The following is a 24,787-nucleotide window of genomic DNA, read 5'->3' as shown; positions in this document are numbered from 1 at the left end:
CAATATTAATTACACTGAGCAACAATATATTTCATATGTATGGTGCTGTCATAGCCTTCTCAATGCTTTCTGGAGTACAAACCTTCTGAGGCGCATGTGGGATAAAAGAAGAGAGAAAGATCTGTCCTTTGCAGTATCCGCGTTTATGAAATTGAAACAGTATGTAGACCAGCTACATGCAGTCAACAGTTGTTCAATGTTAATGGCTCTCCATACATAAAAAAAATTATGATCCCCACAATTAAGAACATGTTATCCCCAAAACTACCATCAATAACTTAACATTCTAACAAACCATTTAAAAACATATTTTGTTGTACACTTGGTTGTTGCACTATTTAATCAGTTAGTTTTAGCAGGGAATTGGAATTATAGTGTTGTATGTATTCCTGATGTGTCACTCAGCAAAAACAGAGCCATATATTACACAAATATGAATTTGTATACAAACAATGAGAACATGCATATTTATCAAGGCAGAGAAGCCAAAAAAAGGTATCTTTTTCTTCTTCAAAGCTTACATCTAAGTACTCCAAATGAATTATCATTAATAGAAAACAGCAAGGAATAACCAAATCATCTCAGGTTTCCAACAGAAAATCAAAAGATATTAGTACCAGAACACAATTGAAATCATAATCAACACATAAAATCAACAAGTTTAAACAGAATGCACAAAACCAGAAAAACACCAAAAGAATGTGAATTCTTACAAGCTCTTCTTCTCAATATACAAAAATAGTAACAATAATAATGGCAAGGGCACTCAAGGTTGCCTCATGATTTGAAATAATTGAATGGTATAGCAATCATGCATATAATTGAACAGTATTCAGCCCCAAATTCACCACCAATACAACTCTTTTGCTAGGAATCCAATTTGGTAGCATAATTGGTATAAAAGGCAATGAAACACTAGAACATGCAAATCAAAAACCAAAAAAACCTCAACTTTCAGCTCTAGCACGCATAAAAAAGCCCTAAAAAGACAGCAAGGAGATCAAAACCAGATTGCCAGACCTGTGAACCCTAAAGGGGATCAGAGACGATGAAATCCTTGACATTGGCCTCGTTCCACTTTCGGCAGCGACACCCAATCACATAGCATCTCCTTCTAGCTATCGAAAACGAAGAATACGATAACAACACCGAAGCTATTGAGGCCCGTCTCCATGGATTACCACTCCTCCGCCATTGCTGAGCTCGAGGTCCATTGAGCAGCTAAAATCGGCGTTTCAATTGCCGGTTTCTGTTGCCCGCTTTTGTATTATTTGTTTATTTATTTAATAATAAGTTTATAAAAGAATTTTTATGTAAATAAATGGTATTTTTAAATATTTTTAGATCCAAATCAATAGCTTTATTTTATTTTAGAAAATATAAAATGTATAATTTATATTTTGTCTATGTCAAAAATAAATAAACTTTTTTTATTTTTATAAATTTGATGTTTCATACTTTAAAGAATTGGCAATAATTATTTCTCATTTTTTTTTATTTTAAAAAATGAGCACTTTTAAACTTTAAAATTTAAAAAAAAAATTCAATTGATGTAATTTATAATTTAGGAACAAATAACCATATGTATTAAAAATATTTATTGAAATTATAAAAAAATAAATAAATAAAGTCAATTTTCTACAGTATAGCTGTATTCCATGGCCCGCACTGCACACATATCAATGAGTAAAAATAAAAATAAAAAATCAACATCAGAGTTTTGCATGTGGCCTCAGTTAATGCACCTTTTTTACTATAAAACAGTAAAAATTACCCCTCATCACCTAATTATTTTTTTAATATATAAACTGTTATCAATCTTATTTAAATTTTAAATATCTATTTATATAAAAAAAATGTCTCCACAGAGTCACAGACAACTAAAATCAAATAAGATAATTTTCTAAGAATTAATCATCCTACCATGCGTCCTCATACTAATTTTTTTTAATGCTATTATTTTTAATACATTTTAAATTTAAATAATAAAAATTTCCCTGGTTAACAAAGAACTATTTGACCAAGTCTCTCAATATATATATTATATAGTCCATAAGTGTAGGGGACATTTTGGTAAATATGACATGCAGGATGAAACAGGATAATTTACTTCACTCTGAGAGCACAGTTACAGCATTTAACCTCTCCTCTACTTCTCACCCACCTTCACCTTTCACTTTCACCTTCACTTTCTCCATCTTTCATATATATATATATATATATATATATATATATCAAGACCATTGTTCTTCAACTACTCATCCTTAATGAATAATATATCATCTTCTCTAATGGACATGAGAGTTATCACAGCATGCATATATATATGCTTGATCTTGTTGTGCATGAGAAGTAGTAGTAGTAGTGTTATGTTTGCAAGAGGTCAAGATGTGGGAAGTGATGGAGGTGGCCGGAGACAGCTAGTTCCGGCCATGTTTGTGTTTGGGGACTCATTGATAGACAATGGTAATAACAATAACCTTCCTTCTCTTGCAAAGGCTAATTACTTCCCTTATGGTATTGACTTTGCCGGAGGTCCTACCGGAAGGTTCTCTAATGGATACACCATTGTTGATGGAATTGGTGAGCTTGTTTTTTTGTTTTTTTATATTTTTTTATTTTTTGCTTTTTAATGTTGTTTTCATTGACCTTTTTTTATTTTATGAGTCATGACTATGCATGACTATGCATGCACTATTTCATTCCTTTACTTAACTAAACAAAGGTTATTAAGGTTAAATTTTTGGCAGGGTAAGTGCTTATGAGTTCATTAATCTTCACTTGGTACTGTCAAGAACCCTAACCCTAACCCTAATATATATATATATATATATATATATATATATATATATATATATATATATATATATATATATGTTGGGGTTAAATTAAAGGGTTTATGAAGTTTTACTTCCAATGGTAATTAATGAGTTTTATTAATTAGTTATGAGATTTTTTAACTAGATTTTGAGTTAAGTGGATTTGAAAATCTGTATGATTCTGCATTCATCTAGAGAAATATATAAATCCAGATTTAAGAATTTTATGTGGCATTTCAAAGAGCAGTAAATACTTTACATTTATTACTATGAAATAAAATTAATAATACTAGATATGTGTCAACCGTATTTTTAAATATAAAAATTTACAATTACACTATAATAAATTAAGATCCACTTATTTAAATAAATAATATTTAATATTATTTGTTTGAGTTATCATAAATATATTTTTTTTGTTGAATAGAAAACATTAAATTTTTCCAATGATAGTTAATGAGTTTTATTAATTAGTTATGATAGTTAAATGTTTAGTGGCATTTCAGAACTTATGCTGGTAGATATTTTATATTTATTAAATAATTAATAATATCGACTTCTCTGTATTTTTCATTTATAATTATATTTAACTAAACACTATCAAATATTGATTTTATTCTTATTTATTACATCTAAAATATTTTTTTATTTGAATATTTTTATTTTGTTGGCACAAGATTAACACAGCGATATCACTTGCAGCTAATTTATTAGGGTTACCACTTACTCCGGCATACTCAGAAGCCGTCGGAAGCCAAGTCTTCCATGGTGTAAACTATGCGTCGGCTGCCGCCGGGATTTTAGACGTCACCGGAGGAAACTTTGTGAGCTCCATCACATTATCAAAAACACATACAATTCTATACATGTTTGATTTTGGGTCCTTGAAGGATTTATACCCAATGATTTGCTTAAATGTTGCAGGTTGGCAGGATACCATTCAACCAGCAAATACGAAATTTCGAATCAACATTGAGTCAAATAGGCATGGAATTAGGTGCGACCGAAGCCGTTGCCAATTCGATCAAACAAAGCATCATCTTCATTGGATTTGGAAGCAATGACTACTTGAACAACTACATGATGCCGAACTACAACACGAAAAATCAATACAATGCCGAGCAATTCGCCGACTTGTTGATGCAACAATACACTCGCCAACTCACCGTGAGTAAAATTCTACTAATAGTTTCACGTCAATTAATTTAATAAATATCAATATAAATATAAAGACGCAAACATATATGTTTACAGAGATTGTACAGTCTCGGAGCACGGAAATTTGCTGTTGCCGGTGTAGGAGCAATAGCTTGCGTGCCGAGTATTCTTGCGCAAAGTGCGTATAGTAAGTGTTCGGTAGATGTCGATAATCTGATTGCACCTTTTAATAGAAAAGTCAAAGCTATGATTAGTAATCTCAACGAAAATCTCCCCGGCGCAAAATTCATTTATCTTGATGTCTACCGCATGTTTGTTGACATACTTGCCAACCCTACTCAATACGGTGCGTATTTTCCTTTCCTTTCGTATTACATGGTATCAGAGCAAATTTGATTTATGATATCGATCACGATATGTTGCAGGGTTTAGTGTGATTGATCGGGGATGTTGTGGCATCGGCCGGAACCGAGGGCAGATATCATGTTTGCCGTTGCAGGCACCATGTGCAAGAAGAGATCAGTATGTATTTTGGGATGCATTTCATCCTACGGAAGCTGTGAACATACTGTTGGCAAGGAACTGCTTCAGTGGCAACACTAATGTTGCATTCCCAATGAACATACAACAGCTTGCTAATGTTGAAGTTTGAGCTAAATTAGAGATGAGTTTTGATCTATGTATGGCTACTTTAATTAGGGTTAAGGTTGTTTGGATGATGGGTATAATTTAGTTTATGATAAGTTATGGATGTGTTAATGAATTATGGTGATGACGAGGCACTTTGGTGAGGAATGTTATTAGCACTTAATATTTGCTTTGATGTTGGATAATTTGATTTGAACTTGGACTTATTTGTTTCTTATTTAAACATATACAATATTATCTTAACAATCATATTTATTTAATATATATAATAAATTAAATAATATCAATAATCTACTACACACAAACATACACAATATATGTAAATATTTAGTGATTAAATTATATTTGAAAAACATATTTCTCTGATTACATTGCTTTATTTAATCTCTAATTAAAGTTCATGTGTAACTCATGCTTAATGTTTAGGTGTAATTTTTAAAAAAAAATAATGAAGATTTTGTATTCTTTAAATCTAGAAATATTTTTTTTATTAAAACTAAGATTTTCTTGTAAACGTTGTAAAAAATTAGAAGTTTTTATTATTAAAAAATCAGAGACATGTTTTCTCACTACACTAAAAAAAAAGAAAATAAATGTTTGACAATAATATAAAATAAATAAATAAATAAATAAAGTATTTTACGAGGGCTTACATGAAAAAGAAGTCCAAAAAAATAGACTATATAAGAATTTAGAAGACCAAACAGTCAAAAGAAACGAAAAAAAAAAGATCAAAATAAAAAAATCAAAATAAAAGTAAAAAAAGATAGAAAAAAAAAATGGGACGGAGAGCGGACGAGGAGTACGATTACTTGTTCAAGGTGGTGTTGATCGGCGACTCCGGCGTTGGCAAGTCCAATCTCCTCTCCCGCTTCACTCGCAATGAGTTTTGCCTTGAATCCAAGTCCACCATCGGCGTCGAGTTCGCCACTCGAACCCTCCAAGTATGGCTTCTTGTTTTATCCCTTCTTGTTCTTTGGATCTGGCACTGAATCTGTGTGAGTTTTCTTTGATTCAAATTCGGTGTGTGTCTTCATGTTGGGGTTTTGTTTGATCTATTCAAAGGGAAAGTTTGGATTTTGTGTTTCGATTTGATTTTAGTGTGTGAATTTAGTTTATAGTTTAGTTTTACTTGTCATTCTATGCTTGCCGTCCCATTTTTGTTCATGTATTGTGTAAAAAAAGGTACTTTTTGATCATGCATTTGACTTGGTGGTCGAGATTGTGATTAGGGTTTGAGTGGGAGTTGTAATTCTTTCATTTTGCATGAATTTTGGAGGTGGAATTGATGGTTATACTGGAAAGGGGTTTTGTTTGATCTGTTCAAAGGGAAAGTTTTGATTTTGTGTTTGGATTTGATTTAGTCTGCGAATTTCGTTTAGAGCTTAGCTTTACTTTTCATTCAATGCCTACCAACCCATTTTGTTCATATATTGTGTAAAAAAGTATTTTTTTTATCATGCATTTAACTTGATAATGCGCTCATGTGGTCAACATGTGGTAGTTCTAATTCTTTGATTTTGTACTGAAATTGATGGTGGAATTGATGGTTATAGTGGAAATACAAGATGCTCAAATTCCTATTTGATTTCTATGTGCTTGAGTTCTTATGTTGTCATGTACTTAGTTCTTGTGATGTCAAGTACTTGGCTGTCCATAACAGAAACCCTAGGGATTTTCTGAGGCATATTGAGTTAAGTTTATCTAGGAATCCTTATCGTTGATTTTCCAGATAGAGCTCATAAAGTCGTGAACCAAATATATGCACAATGTTCTGCTAGATTTTTCCTTTGGTTTAAGATTTTAATAGACATTTTTCTGTAAGAAGATAACCTTTGATTGTTCGTGCTTTTTGTCTGAAATAAGACAATAAACTTATTCTGATTATTGTTGAATGCTCAGGGTAAAGAGTAATTGTGTTTATTCATGTGGGTATGTTTGATGATTTCTTCCTCTACTTATGTTGCTTTTGCATGTAGTTGTTGTCAGTGGTCATTTGATTAGATAATTCAATGTTTGTTAAAATATGTTCTTAATCACTCTACATTCTCTGTAATTTAATGACGAGATCTTTTATATGGATCAACTTTTAGCAATCCATTGAATACCAAGACAGGTTGCTTGTGGTATTAGTTTCATTAAATTTAAGTATTATTGGTAGCCTCAAAAGAATGTCCTCAAAATGGCACCATTCTCAGTCCCCAATTCATGATCATAGCAGAACTTGTTGAAGTCATATGTAGTAATTCAACAAGTTCTGCTTCTGTTTTTTTTTCCTTTTTTTCATATAAGATGACATCTAAATATGAACTTGAGTCTATGTCTAAAGCCATTAATTATTCACCAAAAGGATTTCATTAAAGTCAAGGGACAACTAGAACAGTTCAATATTAACTATGTTGCTTTCAATTTGATCTCCATGCTATTTATAAAGCAGAGATGGACCATCATGTCTTTAATTTTTACTTCTCAAGTGTCAGATATCTTCATAGGGAATCTTTTCTCAATTGATTTTTATTGTGGAATTTTGTGTTTGTCCTTAAGTATGCATTGAGACATCCAATGAAACTCTTTGCAAGGAGTATATTTTCTTCTTTTATGTTGATCTCTTGAATTGTAGGTGGAGGGAAGGACAGTGAAAGCACAAATATGGGATACAGCGGGGCAGGAGCGATATCGGGCAATAACCAGTGCATACTACCGTGGAGCCCTTGGAGCCCTCTTGGTCTATGATGTGACCAAGCCGACCAGCTTCGAGAATGTTAGCCGGTGGCTCAAGGAGCTCCGTGACCATGCAGACTCCAACATTGTCATCATGCTAATTGGCAACAAGATCGACCTCAAGCATCTCCGTGCTGTTGCTTCCGAGGATGCACAGAGTTTTGCTGAGAAGGAAGGGCTCTCCTTCATCGAGACATCTGCTCTCGAGGCCATGAATGTGGAGAAAGCATTTCAGATGATACTGGCCGAGATATATCGAATCATCAGCAAGAAATCTCTGTCATCTTCCGATGAGCCCGGAGCTGGAACCACTGGAGGGATCAAAGATGGAACAACCATCAATGTATCTGCAGAAACCAGCATTACAAAGAAGCAATGCTGCTCAACTTAGAGATCAAACTCTTATTCCTTACCCTTCTCTTTAAACTCTTGCTGGCTGTAAATTCCGCACTTTGAAATTTGTCTTTAAGCCTTGTTTGCCATCAGGCTTGTGTTCTTTTGCAGAGAGTGATCTTATTATTTTTAAAAAACTTAATTGAATCTCAATTTATTATTTTCTTTTTTGTGTTTATTACTCATCCCAGCAATAATTTTCAAGTGACTTGTAACAATTCTGCTACTGCTACATATAAGTAATATAAATGTATGGTTTTCTGTCTTTTTTTGTCTTTATTGGTTATTTAGTAATATATTTCTAATTTTAAAATCCTGGTTGTTGAGGTCCCGTAGCTCAGTTGGTTAGAGCGTTGGTCTTATGAGCCGAAGGTCGCGGGTTCGAGCCCCGCCGGGACCATTTATAATTTTTCTTTTTTTTTGCAGTCATTTGAATTTATCGGATTATGTTGAAAACATTATTTTTAAAGTACATTTATTATAGGTAGAATTGCTAAAAAAAACCCCCCAAACTTTGCCAAAAAAACTCCCATAGTTTTGCAATCCCCAAAAACCCCTTCCTTTTACACAAACCCCCAAAGTACGTAACGGCATTAAACAAAGTGTTTTTTAAATTTTATGGACGAAAATGCCCTCGACGGGAAAGTCAGTGTGTAATACTCGAACCTATGATTAACTCGTTGGAAAAATATATTCGAGATATTACTATATAGTTCGATAGATTTTTCTACGTGAGTAATATTGTTGAGAAAGCCCGAGTGGACGATGCAAGCGACTTAAGTGTAAAAAGTTTATAAAAGATTTTTGGGTTAAAGAGTAATAGAAAAAGGATTGATATAAAATATTTCGGAAACCAAGGACTGAAAGGTAAGTTGAAGGGATCATTTGGAAATATTGTGTTATAATCCAAGGACCATTGGATAATTTTTAAAGGACCTTTTTGAGAATATTATTTTATAATCCAGGGACCATTTGTGAGTTTTTCAGGGACTGTTTTGTAAGAAGTTAAGTTTTTGAGGGACTAAAAAGTGAATTTCGGCTGAATAGTTAATTGAGAGAAAAAATCTAGACTTTTGATGATTGTTCATCTCCTTCTCCACCACTCGCTACTACGAACTCCGTGAGAGAGATGAAAAAAATGAAAATGAAAATGAAAAGGAAAAATGGGAGGGACTGAAGGAGTTTGGAGCTTGGAGAATCTTGGGAGAAAGTTCACGGAGTGTTTGCTTGCTTGGTAAGAGTTATTTGGTTGAAATGATGCATTTTTATTTGGTTGAAAACTTGGGCAAAAGATGCTAAAGTTTTTATCTTGTTATTGTGAGATTTGGACTTGGTTTTGATTAATAAAAACTTGCTTGATTGTTATTGATGATGAATCTTGAAGTTATTTTTGGAAAAATCTTAGTATTTGAGTTGAATTTTTTGTTTTAAAATGGAGGATGAGATTTTCGGTTTTCTTTGTAGCATTCATGTAGCATGACGAGATTAAAAATTTGGTTTAGTTAATTAAATTGATGATTATGATGATTAAGGTGTTAATGATGATTGTTGGATTGAAATGGGTTGAGTTAGTCCAATTGATTTGATTAGATTAAACCAAGTTGGAATTGATTTGGTTGAGTTGAGTTGATTTGGTTGAGTTGGGCTTGATCAAATCAAGTTGAGATGGACTTGGGTTTGAATGAGAATTGGTGTGGTTGGGTTTAATTGAATTAATTTGGTCTAGGTTTGATCAAATCAAATTGAGTGTGGTTGGACTTGAATTGTTTGGTTAATTTGAGTTGGTTGAGATCGATTTGGGCTTGGTTTTGGATGTTGGGCTAAGGATTTTTGGCTGAACCAATTCAAGAAAAATTTGGGTTCGGTTGAACCAAGTTGGTCCAGGAAATTTTTGTATAAGAATTGGGTTGGTTCAATCTGGTTCAGTGAAATTGAATTTGGTTCAGTGCAATTAAACTTGGTTCAGTGGAATTGATCTTGGTTCAAATTGGTTCAGCAGTGTTTAGCCTAAATTAAGTTAATTTAAGTGCAATTGGAGACCGATTTAACTATTCAAGGCCGAGTTTTTAACCGATTGGAATAAGTGGGCCCAATTAGAGAGTCAATTCTTGGTTTTTTTGTATTTTTCTTTTGGGTTTTCAAATGTGATATTTATTTTTTTATTATATTATTCATTAGGGTGTTGTTCAGGCTTGGGAGGGAGTTCCAGGTCTGGGAATTAACCCAAGGACACCAGGTGAGTTGGTAGTGGCTATTATTTTAAAAAATTAATTAATTATTATTATTTTGAAATAACTGTTTAATGGCTAGTATTTTGGAAATAATTATTTAAGTATTTCATTTTATCATGTTTAATTTGCGTATAAGGTTAAAATATACGTATATTTACTTGCCGATGATGTTCCTGAAAATCGTATTGATACATCGGTTTCAGTATAATTATACGTATTTGTGAATAGTGAAAATACATGTATATGTGATTTAATTATTCAATTCATGTATTTATTTTTTGATGGTTATATATGCTTTTGATTTGGAATGATTTGTGAAATCATGTGAGCATTTTAAAATGTTTTACCAACAATATTTGTGGAATTGGTTTTCATTCCCGGAATAGGAATGGTATCATGGATCTGGATTTTTACTTGGTTTTATGCATTGTTATACTTTTTGACATTGGGCTTTTGTGGAAATGATGTTTATTTTCGTGATATGAATGCTTGTCCCTGGATAAGGATCCCTATGATGTGATTTATACTGATTGTTTTATTCTTTGTATTTACATGTTGGTTTGGATGGTGACGCGGGCTAAGGCCCGACTCATGCGATGAGTGGGTCCCCAGGGCCGGCCCTTTAGAGGTGGCGTGGTGGACACGAGTGTTGATTTGTCCGGATCGGTGGGAGCGTAGAGCCCACGATTGGATTATACATCGGGATCCCGGAGTCACCACATGGGACCGATGGGCCAACGCTCAGGGATGCAAGACCTGGCGGCTCCTAACCTAGTCGCTGACGGCTAAGTGGGGAGAGTTTTTCGGTCGTGGAATTGAGAATGAATTTTTTTATATTACTTGTTATTTTTGGGTTGTGATGAGGGCGAAGCCCACTGTCCGCTTCTTAGGGAGGCGAGTCTCTCACAACAATTTGGATTTTCTTAGAAAATTGATTTGATATTGATTTATGATGAGTTTATGTTTCAAAAGTTCTTTAAAGACGTATTTTGCTAGAATTATGGTATTTGAGAAATTGATATTTATATACTATATATATATACTGTATTTGAGTATTTGAAATTATTAAGCCACTACCGACCAGCTGAATGTCTTTGAATCTGCGGGGAGCAAGACCCTAGATTGCCTGTTCAAGTTTAGAGCTAGTCAAGGTAAGGTCCAAGACTGCAGTGGGTCCCATACTTTTCTTTATATTTGTTGGTATCGTGATCTTGTAGCGGTTGTACCCGCAAATTTGAGTTATTATATTTGTTGTATTTCTGTATTTGAATCCTGCAGTTGGTGTAAAGTTGTAAATTATAACTTGTAGGTCTAATTTTTGTTTAAAAAGCAGGTGTCGGTTTCGGTTAAAAAGGGAATTTTTAAGCGATGGGTGCCACATTTATCTCGGTAGAAGGGGTGGGTGTGACATCATGGCTGCACCCATTTCGGCGGTGTGAGAGGAAGTGGGTGGGTTTTTCTTAGGACTACAGCTACTTGTCTTCTCTCAACTCGCGTCTCCAACCATTTGTCTTCTCTCAACTCGCGTCTCCAGCTCTTTCCTTTCCACCGGCGTCTCGAAGGAGAAGTCCCGCGCAAGTATTCGGCATTTCATCACTTTGCAATCTAATGTATTGATTATAGTTTTTTTTTGTAACTATTCTGTTACGAAAAGACATTTTTCGGTTTTGTTTTGTGATTTTGTTTTTCTTGGAAGACATTGAAGCCTGCGTGGGGATTTATCGGCTGGGGTTTTGTTAGTCTGCAGGGAGATCTCTCGGCTATGGTTTTTGTTTTGTTTTACATTTTCATCTGTGTACACGATCGAAATGATTTTTTGATTGTTGTGATTTGTGTAATGTTTATAATCTACGTTTACCCTTTCAGTTAATATGGTTCCAGTTGTAAAAATGAGGTCTCCGTTTAAATAATGAGCTTTTACCGTTTAAGTTTTGTTGTCTCCGTTTAACTATTTGTATCTCTGTTTAATAATATAGGTCTCTGTTTAACAAATGATATCAATATTTAAGAATTAAGAGTTTACCGTTTAACAACTTATATTTCCCTCTGAAGAATTCTCGTTGAAGCATTCGGCATTTCATCAGCTCCCAGTCTAAGGTATTGAAACTCTCTATTTAAAATAACAAAGTTTCTGTTTAAAATACCGTTTAAGTATCAGTTTCTCCCTTTAACTTGATTTTTCTCTGTTTAACATTTTCTTATTGTATTATATCAACTTAATTACAATGTAATGTATCTAAAATACAAATCTCTGATAAAAATAGAATGTTCACTTAAGACAATACAATACAATATTCATTTTCTTATTCAATATCAACTTACTTAAAATACAAATCTCTGATAACATTTATTCCCTTTAACTTTATTTTGCTCTGTTTAAATTTCATTTTCTCAGTTTAACATTTTCTTATAAAGTATCAACGTAATTACAATGAAATGTACTTAAAATACAAATTTCTGATAAAAATACATTTAATACAATACAATACAACATTCATTTTATTATTAAATATCAGCATAATTACAATGACCTTTACTTAAAAATACAAATCTCGATAAAAAAATAGAATGTAAGACAATACAAAAAAATTCTCGTTTAAGCTTCAAACTCTCCGTTTAACGGATGAGCGTAACCATCACGGACCTCGGAATCGTCCCAAGTATACCTTTGAATAGGGTGTCCACAACACTCGCTCCAGTCGAGACCACATTTTTTATAGATCAAGTTCTTTTTTTAAAGGATATGTGATGAACCTTATTCGGTAATCATCCATGATCAACTTGTAAGTGAAACCTTCTTTTCTTGACCCAGGCGAAACGCACTTCGTCGTTTGCTTACAGTAGAGCAAGAATGCGAGCATTTCGCCTTAGGCAAGAAAAAAAGAAAGTTTTCACCCTACGAGTTGTTCTACGGATGACAAGAGGAAAACAATCATGACACATCCTGTAAAAAGTTTATGATCTAAAAAATGTGGTTTGAATGTCGTGAACACCAAATGTTCGACTCGACAGGATGACCATCACACAAGAAGAAGAGGAAGAGGAGTGGTTGCGCCAGTAGAGTATGTTCAACGAAATGGTTCTTCCTTCCCATTTATACTGCGAAATCCAACGACTCGCTGCCCTGGCTTCGATTTTTTTATGTGCGACGGGAGTGGAAACACTTGGGTAACGAGCGTGCATTAATTCACGCTGGGGAACCGCTGGCACCATCGCGTTGTATATTTTTAAGCGGATAAAAAAATATAGTTTAAACGATAAAAACAAATTTAAATAGAGAAGTCAATATTTAAAGCGAGTAATGGATGTATTTAAATATAAAGTTCAATATTTAAACAATACTAAGAAGTATATAGACAATGGCTACTCTGCAGCAGATTCATTGCGACGATCTGCGATTGTGGCCGAAGCGTGCAGATGGCTACAACGCAACTCACCGTCCTCGGGACGCCTACGACTCGATCCTCTTTTCGCCTAGAACGCCCAGCTTGCCTTCTCGTCACAGGCATCGGTCTCGTTGTCGACAACACCGAAGGTGACGTGGAAAAACCGTTATTTCCAGTAGGATACGATGCCACATCATCGGGTCTCCTTGTCAGCGACTAATCTGTATTTGACGTGAGAAGTTAAACAATAAGTTAATAAGTTAAAGCGGAGATAATATTGTTTAAATGGAAACTTGATAAATTTAAACATAGACATGGATAATTAAACAATAATTAGCTTCTACAACTATATAAACATAAACGAGAAGAAACTTACAACGAGGAGAACTCGTTTTTAGTAGGATACGATGCCACATCATCCGTCCCCAACAACAAGATCAACAACGAGTACATTTGAAGATGGAGTGCACGTGGCGCATGAGACAAACCGTTTTATGTCCATCAGGGTGTGATAAACTTCACCTCGACACGGGAAATATCGAGACCCCATCGCGCATATATTTCGACTAACACTCATTCCCAAGAAGTCGGTGCAGTGAACGAGTAGCACTAGACCCCTCCCCGTTGTATCTAACAATAGCACAAAAACTCTCCATAATTTAATCGGAAGAAAGTTAAAATTGAGTACACCAGAATGAGGAAGAAGAAAAAAAGAAGAACAAGAACGAAGAAGAACAAGATATGAGCCTTCTAAAACTTTGTTTGAGAAAAAAACAAGCAGGGAGGCAAACAAAATTGAAAACTATCGATAAAGTTCGGACATGATATGATTGAGCATCATTTTTTCCCTCCTTTTGCAATAGCAAAAAGGAATTTCATATCATGGACCCACTTCAACTTACCGGCGGGGGGTTATAGAGAATGTAAAATATAACGAAGGGATGTCCGGGGTGTGCAAAAGTTGGAGGGGTTTTTGGAAAGTTTTAAAAATGACGAGGAGTGAACAACCCTTTATTATATTTGCTGTTGTTAGTATAATTTTTTTTTAAAATTATATATAAAAAAACTAAATAATTTATTTATTCGTTAAATTCTATCAAACTCTTTATTTTTTATATTTATTTTGTTATAAAAATTCAGAATTTGAGAGTTTGAGATCCTTATCTCTTTCCTCTTTTGGTTTTGTGGAAGAACGCGAGAGAGAGAGAGAGAGAGAGAGAGAGAGATGAAGATGAAGAAGAAGGACCTTGCATCATCGGCGCCATGGAGGGGCGAGGAGGAGCCTGGCAAGTTCGACGATGCCAAGCTGAAGGTCACTAGCCAACCCGGCGAGACTTCCACCATGCACGTCCCTCGCAAGCGCTCCGTCTCTTCCAAGTTCGACCTCAGCGACGAGCCCGAGATCGACCCCGAGCTCCGCTACAGCTTCCATCGAAACGCCCAGGTCTTATTATCATCACCATTCTTTTGTGGATTTTAGGGTTTTGAGGAGACTCTTCATTCTTTCGTTTGTTTCTTTAATCTCGTTTTCTCAGCCAGGACTTGCATTGATTTCTTCAAGACTTTCTTTTTGGTAGTTTTTCTTGGATTTCATATCAATCCTATCCAGAATCTAATATGTTCTCCTGAAAAATTAGATAGTATAAATGTTGTGTTTTTGGTGGAAATCTAGCTGATTGAAATTGGAGTTATATGTGTTTGAGAAATTGGGGCAAGATGTTGTATGTTATCATATCAAGGGGTTATAGTTGTTGTGGAAGTCTGGCAGCCAATGGTTACACAATAATGCATCATGGTGTTCATGTTGGGTTGTAAGGTCTTCATTTCAGAGGACATATATTCTTAGAATTGATTGATTGGTTATTTTAGGAAGAATATGTAGTTGTTAATGACCTTGTTTATGACCTGAGATTGGAGGAAACAATGTAATTGTGGTCAATATTATGATAATGCATATTTCTATGAATTTGGGCTGGCATGGTGCTAGGTCCTAGAAGTTTAATAAGTGGATGGATTGCTCGAACGAATGAGTAAGCTCCTTCTCGTCCTGTAATTTTAGTGGCTATTGGTGTTAGAATTACTTGGAAACACAGACATGCAAGAGGAATTTGCACTGTTGGTAATGGGAGAATATGAGTCAAATTGTTGTAGGTTCATGATGGCAAAGTCCAATCCTTTGTTCTACTCCCTTCGGCAATATATGTTGTTTGACATGAATGCGAGACTGTCCCTGTTCCAACAAGTTTTGATAATGCAAATCTATTCATGTTCTCTGATTTTGGCTGTTTGAAACATTTTCTGATGGGATATTCACTCTTGTAGTTTCTCCGCCGAGTCTTCAGCATAGACACCCTTGTCAAGCCTCTGCCTCCAACAATGCAATACAATGTCTCACGGAATCTGAGTTTTTTCACTCGAATTTTCACACAATTTTTTGGTATGTTCCTTTGGCTTACTGGCGTACAACATTCAAATGCTTGACATTTTACATGTTTCCATTGTAATATCAATTTATGTTAATTGGAAAACTTATTGAGGTGACTTTTTGTTTTAATTTGAGTTAGTTGCATGAAACCCAAGAAAATGCCTATTCACTGATGCAATGTTTCGAAAATTCTCTTCCGCAATTCCTGTCATCATGCCATTAGGTTTTCAAAAAAATCAAAGTTATTATTTTTGTCTTCCGGTATCATGTACCACCTACACTTTTCCATACAAACGAACCTTGCACCTCTCTTATACAAATGTAATGTCTCTTTTTCTTCTTGAATCAGATTTCTCCTTGGATTAGCTAATAGAAGACTAACAAATGGTTGCTTTGTTGTTCACAGATCCGGAGGGAATTTCTAATGCACAGAAATCACTTGGGTTGGGACAAGAAGAGAAAGCCCGTCGTGTTGGTTGAACCCCACCCTTTCTTTAGGTTCTGTCAGTGGATCATTTCGTTTCACATCAACCTTATCAAATATTCTGTTTTTGTCATGTATTTCCAGTTGACTATCAGTTTACAATAACATTCTGGTTGTTGTTTTCCATATATCCTCTAACTTCTTATTTCTCTTACATGGAGCAACATTAAGATAGTTGTATGTTAGGTGGTGCTCCTTTAACTAAAATTTTAATCTTAGCTCCTTCTGGAGATGTTCACTTGGAGCGCTACAACTGATCTGATTGGAATCATAAATTGCTTTTAGACAGAAAGCATGTTGGCTGGCCAAAAAACGAAAGAAATTACAAACTAAAGAAAAAAGTACAAATTATCCTGTTATGTTGGCTGTCTATCTATAACTCAAGGTCACAACTTGTAGATCACTTTCATCAGTGAGTTCCTGTCCTCTATTACTTACAATTTGAAAGGCAAATAGGAACATTTATACATTTAAGCAGCATGTGCTTCCATAGAGAATGAGCAAGTTTAAGCTCTTCTAAATGAAGTCCTTTCTGCTCTTGTCTTTGTCGATGCGTGCCTTTCGCACTGCCTCTTGGATCTGCCTCTCATGCTCTTTTAGCATCTCTTCCATGCTTCTTCCAGAAGACATTAATGGACCAGAGTAATGAATTATCTTCTTCTTAGTCCCATAGCCCTGTATTAGCACATTCGAATATATGTTATCATTTAGAAAATGATTTTCTGATTGTGATCATTCCTATACAAATATTCTTCTTGGATCATAAAATGAAAAGCGATTGAAGAACTCACTGTTGTTGTTTCCTTGATTCCGATGTCCTTTTGATGAGAAGAACAAGGCCTGTCAAGTGCATGATTAGAACCATCAGCAACATCAAGCTGGTTGTATTTGTTGTTCGATCGGTGTTCTGTTCTGTTTGATTTCTTTGTTGGATCCCTATGATTATCTGGCCTTGCATTGTTTTTCACTGTGCCAAACCCTGCAAAGTTGTCAAAGTCAGCACCTTCTTCCTGAGGCTTGAATGATCTCTGTGTCTTCAACTGCCGACCGGTTGATCGCCCCAAAGTGGTTGTTGACCGGTTGGGAACTGTTCGGTGATTCACTGATACACCATGGCGTGTGGAATTACCATGACTGCTAACCACTGGAGGGCTCAATGGTAGTCTTGATCTATCATCCTCTTTTGCATTGTGCTTACTCCCGCTTTTGAGGTTGTTTTGTGATTGTGCCTTTTATTCAAACCAGGTCGGCAGGAAAAAAAGGTTAAATGTCTGATTTGATGAGCTTCGAAATCAATGTTGGACTGAAATAAATACCTGTGATTCTGTGCTTGCTTTTTTGTTTTCTCGTGCTGCTTTCGCAGATTCCCCATGCCCTTTCGAAGCTGCTCGTTGTCTGATGGAAGGTATAAAACTTCATGTATGCAGAACAAAAGAGTTTTGTTGATTTCTGATGGTTGCTAAACTGATCTGTCTTTTCTGTTTTTATATTATTAGTGAAGTTGCAGTGTGCTTGCGAAGGAAATTACCTCTTGTTTTCCTCGTCCCGAAGCTTCACACTGAGTTCTTTACTTGATGGATACTTTGGCAAACTTGAAGGGTCACAAGCAAGAGGCTTTGTTCTGAAGAACTGATGAGGAAACTCAACATTCAGTAACCATCACTAACATCAAGTTTAAACTAAATGAACTTACATCACTCTGAAGGGCAGACTCTGCAGTTCCTCGCTCTGCCGGCTCAATTGCTAATAATGTATCCAAAAGAGCCAAAGCAGAAGCCGGGAAATCCTTGAATGTCTCTCTAACGCAACGCCGGTAAGTTCTTTGAGGGTTAAAACTAGTATGTGACAGGTTTGATGTACTCCAGAACTTCTCAGATGGAGAGCCACACAGCTTGAAAATTTTGTGCATTTGCTCCACCTGAAAGAACTTCAATCATCAAGAGCAAGCTCGGTATGTGCATATGTATTTACATTGCAGAATGTTTAAGTTGTAGTACCTCAGTTCTTCCTGGCATGATTGGTTTCCCTGCACACAATTCAGCAAGAATACAACCAGTGCTCCACAGATCAACACCGACACCATAATCTGTAGCACCTAGAAGAAGCTCCGGTGGCCGATACCACAGCGTTACAACACGGCTTGTCATTTGCTGTTTCTGATCAGGATGGAAAAATGTTGCCAGGCCGAAGTCTCCTATTTTGAGTATGCCATTGCCATCAATCAGCAGGTTTGAACCTTTGATATCTCTATGCAAAACACCCTGACTATGGCAATGATCAAGTCCACTGAACAGCTGTTTCATGAAGCATTTTACCTGAAATTCAATTTAAATTGTTCAGTTTTGACAGAAAACAGAAATCAACCTGGCTCAGGAAATCAACTCCAAAGGTAAAAATAAAAAATATTTCAGCAACCTGTGATTCAGAGAACTTGATCCCAGGTGTTGCAGCAAGTCCAGCAAGATCATGCTCCATGTATTCAAACACCAAATACAAGCTGCCAGACATCCGAGAAGTTACAATTCCTTGAAGCTTCAATACATTTGGATGATCAAGCTTTCGCAGAATATGTATCTCCCTCGCCATAAATCTTACACTTTCAGGATCCATATTAATGAATCTCACTTTCTTCAGCGCGACAAATTTACCAGTTTCAAGATCCAGAGCTTTGTACACAGAACTATATGTCCCCTGCCCAATCTGCAGCAAGAAGAACAAGAAGTACAAGCAATGTAATGCACACAGGTATATTGTCAAAATCTCAATTTTTTTCCACATGAGGCATACCTTATCTAACTTCTCAAACGATTCAGCTTTGCGCGGGAGCCAACCATTGACGGCCTCAGAAGCGACGGAGGTAAGCCAAGCAGGCCAACCGGCGGCGACATGCTCAGCAAGAAACCCATGAAGAACAACATTGGGCTGAGGTTTGGAAGCAGGGATAGCATCAGCATCGGCAACAGCAGCATTGTCTCTCCTTGATGAATTAACGAAGAGTTTCAACGAGGATTTGGTTTGGGCTTTATCTTTGTTGTTGTATGAAGGGTCCTTGACTTTGATAGCTTTGGAACAAATGCAGCCCATTTAATGGAGGATATGCTTGAAGCTCCTTCAATGGAGGAAGGAGAAGCAGGATGAGAAAATCAAGTTTGGAGATTTAATGTTTGGATTCAAAATGGAATGAAAAAGAAAAAAGGTTTGAGCTTTTGGTTGTTTTCTTTTGGAGTAGATGGAGATGGTAATTCGGTTGCATGGAGAGCGAGAAACGCGGGGAACCCAGGATTTGGTACTAGTTTGTTCTTTGGCTGTTGTTGAGATGTGCTGTGTTATTTTGGATGTGGATTTTGTACATGCAACAAGCACCAACGTTTATGTAGGGAGAGATATGTTTAATCACGTTGGATCAAGTTGGATGATGATCCAACGTCAGTTTGTTTATAGGGTAACAAACGTCTTTTATCCGTTTGATGGGTAAAATTTCGATGGGTAAAATTTCAAAGGACGACACATTTGATAATTTTTTTTTGTTATATGTTTGATTTAGAAGTTAAGTGGGAGTATAACAAAACTTATCAAATTGGTACAACTAGTAGAAAAAAATTATCAGAGTATATAATTAAAGATAAAATTGTCCTTATTTAAAATTAAAAGTACATTACTGTATTATATAGGTAATATAATAATTATTTATTTTATTTTATTTATTTATTTATTTATTTATATATTGATTTAATTATCTATCTGTTTGTTTTTTTTTAGGATTAAAATTTTAATGAAAGTTAGGTGGGTATGGATTGAAAGTTTTCAAATTATATGTTGCTTTGGATTTAAATTTAGTTGATTTTTCAATTGGTTGTTATGTTGTTTGGCCTTTATTTTCTTGTGAAATTTGATTAGATTTTTATAAAATATTTTTTTGATTTTTTTATATTGTAAAACAAATATAGTAATAGTATTATTGTAATTTGTGTTGCACTTTTATGCAAATCAAATATTGAACAACCCAAAAAGATATTTAATTGTAAAAAGATATTATTTTGTGCTCTGTACATTATGCAAATGAAAACATTGAACAACAAAAAAAAATTGTATTGTCTAATAAAAATCAAACAATACAAGTACTTTGTGTTGTACTTTATATTGTACTATTTGTGTTGTATTTATTATCGAATTAAATGGACTCTACTATTTATGTAACCGTCGGATTACCATTCGAAGGTTATTGTAGACGTACTTAGATTACTGGTCCTCATATATGTATATATTACAAGATAGTATTATGTTTTAAAAAAAAAATTATTTATTTATTTATGTCATTTGATAATTAATTTATAAATTTTATAAAAATATAATTTTTTTTCTTTTATAAAAGGAATGGAGCAGGGTGAAAAATAAGTTATTGTTTTTATAAGTTTTTTAAACTTTATTTTATTTTATTTTATTTTTGTGATTGTTTACGGCCAAGTGAAATGAAATATTAACTATTATAAATTATTTTATTGCAGGTGTGATTAATTTGATTTTTAGTTTCACCATTAAATTTTATAAATAAATAAATAAATAATTTATAAAAGCACATAAACATATAATATTTTTTGAAGGATGCGCAAATAAAAAATCTATAATGAGTTAACCATTGGATTGTCCAAAGATTGACATCTTTCACCCTGAAGATAATGATTGATTTTTTCACTGATACTTGTTTCATATATTATATCTTGGATCTAGATCTGCTTTTTATATCTGTTCACGGGCAGGATATTAGTCTATGATTGTCTAGCTTTTATTATATATTAAACTAAATCAATAAAAAAAATCTATTTTTGTACAAACACGTATAAAAACAAGAATTAAAAAAATTGGCAAATAACATAAATTTCAATTCAAGTCTTTTTCCCAGTCAATTCTATTTAATCCTTATTTTGAACTCTAATAACAAAAGAATACATCCCCCATAACTCAAGTCAATGCTACTAAATTCAACCCATCAAAACTTCTTTAATATTTTTTTTATTTTTTTTATTTTTATGTATTTTTTTAAAAAAATTCACAAATCTATGCAGTATAAAATATATAGATATGGAGTTAATAATTCATACATTTATACCTTCATTTTATGTAAATTGAAATTCAAACTCATTTTTTCAGAAAGAACATAAATACTATGCATAAAAAAAGTGATTTCAATAAATGAAAATTTGATTTGCCACTTTACATGACAAAATTATTTTTTTAACATAATAATAATAATAATCTACTAATAGTAGGTCAATATTGATGGTCATTACTGATCCTCATGCTGCCATGCATATTAATTAACTTTCCATATATATATATATGCATGCTAATATTGCTTCTCTATCTATATATGTTTCTTTTATATGAGTCACCTTATAATACCATGATAATTAGGTTCAGAAATATTAAAAAAAAAACATATAAAGTAACATAGAAAAAAACTATTAGTTTGGGAGAAAACACACTGAAATTATATAATTTTGTTATTTTCTATGATAATAAAAAATTATCTTATAAAACTCTAATGAATTCTAGTACTTTTCAACAAGATTGTCTAACTTTTATAATATATATATATATATATATTAAACTAAATCAATCTCTTTTTCCCCCAAAAAAAATAAAAAATTAATAAATAACATAAATTTCAAATTTAAACTTTTCCTTTTCATCACTAATCAATTCTAATCAATTGATATTTTGAACTTGGATAACAAAAGAATATGCCCTCTCATGACTCAAGTCAATGCTACTAATATGTCCATTTGAATCTTCCCTAATTAAATAATAATAATAATAATAATAATAATAATAATAATAATAATAAGAAGAATAAGAAGAAGAAGAAGAAGAAGAAGAAGAAGAAGTCAATATTGATGGGCAGACCAAATTAATATCCACAAGTTTTAACAAAATTCCACTAATTTCCACAAAGCATCAAACTTCACATCACCCAAAAGCTTAAATTAAGACTTTTCCATCCTCACCATCATCTCTCTCTTTGCAAAAAAAAAACCAAAAGAGAAATAAATACAAACTTCTAAACCTTTAATCTCATCATATAAATTATTATCCATTTATTTAATTATCTACCAAAATCACTAACCTTAATTATTATCTTAATTAATTACAAATATAATCATCAACTGATATATCACCACCTCCAAACTCACTCTCATGCAACATAACCAAATTCTCTGCATGCCTATCCTCCTCCTTCTCCGGCAACTTCACCGTTAACCGGGCATCCATCGCCATTCCCCGGTTCGATGCAAGCCTTTGCACCGTGTCCGGTGAGACATTTCCGGGCTCTAAAGCAAAACTAGGAGCTTCATTTGGAAAATTTAGAGTGTTAAAAGACGATGAACTTGGTCGAAGGAGTACGACGGCGGTGTCGTGAGCCATCGCCGCGGCTTCCGGTGTCGAATATGAGCCTAACCATAGTCTTTGTGTCGAACCCGGTACTCTTATCTCTGATACCCATTTCCCCCACTTCCGGCGACGCACTCCCTTGTACTTCTTCTCCTCTCCGGCGATGTTCTCCGGCTCGCCGGAGCTTCTCATTGCCATGATATGTATATTAACTTTGTAAGTAGTGTATATTGCCTTTTTTGTGTTTGTGCGTGTGTGTGTGTGTATATATATATATATGTGTTAAGAGAGGTCAACCATTGAATTGGATGGAACTAATTAAATTAAAAAAGTGGGAATTGGATGGATCTTAAATTAAAAAAGGAGGTTGACCATAAAAAGGGTTTGAAAAAAAGTAAAGTCAAAATTTTCAAGGTCAAACAGATATATTCCACGGTCAAAATGGGATTTAGTAAAAGTATGAATTTTGTTTATTGTTAGTTTCACTCACTCTTTATGTTGTACATGAGCCGACATGAATATATATTACAAAAAGTCAATCAACGAGGAACACGATTTTTAAGATTTTCTAGAGAAAATAAACTCTGAAATGGGAATGGGATATGGTTTTGATATCATCATTGTAGTCAAGTCAAAAGCACATTAAAATGTCAATTTGCAAGTTGAGATTTTACTTTTTTTTTTTCAAATGTAGCATGTGCAAGACATTTTATTAATTTATTGTTTGTTGCATGAAATGTTAAGTGAAAATTAAATGGAACTAATTATATTATTTTAGTAGCTTGGAAGATGTGGTTTAGGAATTTTTGGAATAGGTTAATAAAAATAAAAATTAGAGCTAAATGCATTGACCAAGACCGCTACTAATTTATGTATCATACTATATATATATATATATATATATGGACAAAATGGGCAAATCACGTCATGGTCATGGACAAAAGGAGTTACTCTCTTAATTTAGTTGTACTTTTACTATGGGTAAAAAGATATTTATTGAAAATATAGTACCAATAGATCAAAAAGTCATTGTCCGGATTATATAAGTGTATTATAAAAAAATTGATATTATATTTTTTTCTTTTGTAAATGAAGGTTTAATATGTAGTTTATCCATATTTTAAAAAACTCATTATATAGTATTGAAAAGGGCTTTTTGCAGGTGTACCCCTAAAAAATTTTGAAATTGCATATTTGCCCTAAATAAAAGTTAATTACATACATACCCTTGAATAATATACATAATTGCGTATATACCCTTGGGATTCAAATTAGTTAATAAACCATCCATTAACAAACAACAAATATATAAAATTAACATTAGGGGCTTTTGCAGGTGTACCCCTAAAAAAATTTTGAAATTGCATATTTGCCCCTGAATAAAAGTTAATTACATACATACCCTTGAATAATATACATAATTGCGTATATACCCTTGGGGTTCAAATTAGTTGAAAAACCATCCATTAACAAATAACAAATATATAAAATTACTATTATACCATTGCATATATACCCTTGAAAAGTTTTTTTAAAGTTGTACAAGGGTTATTTTGGACCTTTTGTATATTTTAATCCAAGTTATAACCATAGTTAATCAAGTTTGATTATCGGAATCTAATAGTAGGGGCATATCCGCAATTACCTATATTTTTCAGGGGTATATATACAATTATGTTTTTTCTGAGGGTAAATATGCAATTATAGAACTTTTGAGGGGTTTATAACCAATTCTCCCTTTTTATCATTGCATATATACCTTTGAAAAGTTTTTTTTAAGTTGTACAAGGGTTATTTTGAACCTTTTGTATATCTTAATCCCCATAGTTAATCAAGTTTGATTCACGAATTTAATGATGTGACGATATCCCATGATTCACCTATATTTTTTTCGGGGAGTATATATACAATTATGTTTTATCTAAAGGTAAATATGCAATTATAGAACTTTTGAGGGTTTATAACCAGTTCTCCCTATTGAAAAATATTAGTTTTTAATGATGATAATATTTGAAAGTAATTTAGAATAATAATAGAGGTTTTGACTGTCTCTTGAAAGGAAAAGAAATTGTAAGAATTGACGCTGTGTTGATGATATTTTGAAACATAAAAGGAAATCCTAAAGAACAAAA

At 33.7% G+C, this 24,787-nt stretch overlaps 5 protein-coding genes, 1 non-coding gene and 1 pseudogene across 8 annotated transcripts; 5 read left to right on the top strand and 2 right to left on the bottom strand.

Annotated features, from left to right (window-relative positions):
* The first annotated feature begins 2,244 nt into the window (after window positions 1-2,244).
* On the top strand, window positions 2,245-4,821 carry LOC120258363 (GDSL esterase/lipase At1g71691-like). Its single transcript, XM_039265735.1, has 5 exons — window positions 2,245-2,583; window positions 3,522-3,643; window positions 3,744-3,986; window positions 4,074-4,323; window positions 4,403-4,821. The coding sequence occupies exons 1-5, from the start codon at window positions 2,268-2,270 to the stop codon at window positions 4,627-4,629; spliced, it is 1,158 nt and encodes a 385-aa protein (XP_039121669.1). The 5' UTR covers window positions 2,245-2,267; the 3' UTR covers window positions 4,630-4,821.
* A 519-nt stretch (window positions 4,822-5,340) lies between these two features.
* Window positions 5,341-7,870, top strand: LOC120258365 (ras-related protein RABA2a-like). The gene is made up of 2 exons (XM_039265737.1): window positions 5,341-5,569; window positions 7,246-7,870. Exons 1-2 carry the CDS (start codon window positions 5,405-5,407, stop codon window positions 7,735-7,737), a joined length of 657 nt encoding a protein of 218 aa, XP_039121671.1. The 5' UTR covers window positions 5,341-5,404; the 3' UTR covers window positions 7,738-7,870.
* A 195-nt stretch (window positions 7,871-8,065) lies between these two features.
* On the top strand, window positions 8,066-8,139 carry TRNAI-UAU. Its single transcript has one exon. It is a non-coding gene; the product is annotated as a tRNA-Ile (tRNA).
* A 6,372-nt stretch (window positions 8,140-14,511) lies between these two features.
* Window positions 14,512-16,393, top strand: LOC120258366. Its single transcript, XM_039265738.1, has 3 exons — window positions 14,512-14,800; window positions 15,679-15,793; window positions 16,188-16,393. The coding sequence occupies exons 1-3, from the start codon at window positions 14,582-14,584 to the stop codon at window positions 16,259-16,261; spliced, it is 408 nt and encodes a 135-aa protein (XP_039121672.1). The 5' UTR covers window positions 14,512-14,581; the 3' UTR covers window positions 16,262-16,393.
* A 128-nt stretch (window positions 16,394-16,521) lies between these two features.
* LOC120258362 lies at window positions 16,522-18,596 on the bottom strand (annotated as a pseudogene).
* On the top strand, window positions 17,296-19,763 carry LOC120258367. Of its 3 annotated transcripts, none has more exons than XR_005535974.1 (7): window positions 17,296-17,424; window positions 17,511-17,670; window positions 17,762-18,078; window positions 18,141-18,216; window positions 18,307-18,493; window positions 18,606-19,010; window positions 19,079-19,763. XR_005535974.1 is itself a non-coding variant. In XM_039265739.1 (4 exons), exons 2-4 carry the CDS (start codon window positions 18,732-18,734, stop codon window positions 19,245-19,247), a joined length of 384 nt encoding a protein of 127 aa, XP_039121673.1. In that variant the 5' UTR covers window positions 18,364-18,493; window positions 18,606-18,731; the 3' UTR covers window positions 19,248-19,760. The 3 variants fall into 3 exon arrangements, 1 of the variants encoding a protein (XP_039121673.1); XR_005535975.1 differs by lacking the exon at window positions 17,296-17,424 and having other exon boundaries at window positions 17,546-17,670; window positions 18,606-18,835; window positions 18,917-19,010; XM_039265739.1 differs by lacking the exons at window positions 17,296-17,424; window positions 17,511-17,670; window positions 17,762-18,078; window positions 18,141-18,216 and having other exon boundaries at window positions 18,364-18,493; window positions 18,606-18,835; window positions 18,900-19,010; window positions 19,079-19,760.
* Window positions 19,764-22,192: 2,429 nt separating this feature from the next.
* On the bottom strand, window positions 22,193-22,878 carry LOC120259471 (ethylene-responsive transcription factor ERF020-like). The gene has a single exon (XM_039267082.1). It carries the CDS (start codon window positions 22,851-22,853, stop codon window positions 22,407-22,409), a length of 447 nt encoding a protein of 148 aa, XP_039123016.1. The 5' UTR covers window positions 22,854-22,878; the 3' UTR covers window positions 22,193-22,406.
* Between the last annotated feature and the right edge of the window lie 1,909 nt (window positions 22,879-24,787).

This window comes from Dioscorea cayenensis, chromosome 4 (genome assembly GCF_009730915.1).
Source record: "Dioscorea cayenensis subsp. rotundata cultivar TDr96_F1 chromosome 4, TDr96_F1_v2_PseudoChromosome.rev07_lg8_w22 25.fasta, whole genome shotgun sequence".
Lineage (NCBI taxonomy): Eukaryota > Viridiplantae > Streptophyta > Magnoliopsida > Dioscoreales > Dioscoreaceae > Dioscorea > Dioscorea cayenensis.
The sequence above is the reverse complement of the archived record's forward strand: the minus strand, read 5'-3'. Positions and strand labels throughout refer to the sequence as shown.

Coding starts and splice junctions, on each gene's coding strand:
- LOC120258363 (XM_039265735.1), top strand. CDS start 2,268: ATGAATAATATATCATCTTCTCTAATGGACATGAGAGTTATCACAGCA. Junction 3,644..3,743: donor ACGTCACCGGAGGAAACTTT/GTGAGCTCCATC, acceptor TAAATGTTGCAG/GTTGGCAGGATACCATTCAA. Junction 3,987..4,073: donor AATACACTCGCCAACTCACC/GTGAGTAAAATT, acceptor ATATGTTTACAG/AGATTGTACAGTCTCGGAGC.
- LOC120258365 (XM_039265737.1), top strand. CDS start 5,405: ATGGGACGGAGAGCGGACGAGGAGTACGATTACTTGTTCAAGGTGGTG. Junction 5,570..7,245: donor TCGCCACTCGAACCCTCCAA/GTATGGCTTCTT, acceptor CTTGAATTGTAG/GTGGAGGGAAGGACAGTGAA.
- LOC120258366 (XM_039265738.1), top strand. CDS start 14,582: ATGAAGATGAAGAAGAAGGACCTTGCATCATCGGCGCCATGGAGGGGC. Junction 14,801..15,678: donor GCTTCCATCGAAACGCCCAG/GTCTTATTATCA, acceptor TCACTCTTGTAG/TTTCTCCGCCGAGTCTTCAG. Junction 15,794..16,187: donor AATTTTCACACAATTTTTTG/GTATGTTCCTTT, acceptor TGTTGTTCACAG/ATCCGGAGGGAATTTCTAAT.
- LOC120258367 (XM_039265739.1), top strand. CDS start 18,732: ATGCTCCATGTATTCAAACACCAAATACAAGCTGCCAGACATCCGAGA. Junction 18,836..18,899: donor ATCAAGCTTTCGCAGAATAT/GTATCTCCCTCG, acceptor CACTTTCTTCAG/CGCGACAAATTTACCAGTTT. Junction 19,011..19,078: donor AAGCAATGTAATGCACACAG/GTATATTGTCAA, acceptor CAAACGATTCAG/CTTTGCGCGGGAGCCAACCA.
- LOC120259471 (XM_039267082.1), bottom strand. CDS start 22,853: ATGGCAATGAGAAGCTCCGGCGAGCCGGAGAACATCGCCGGAGAGGAG.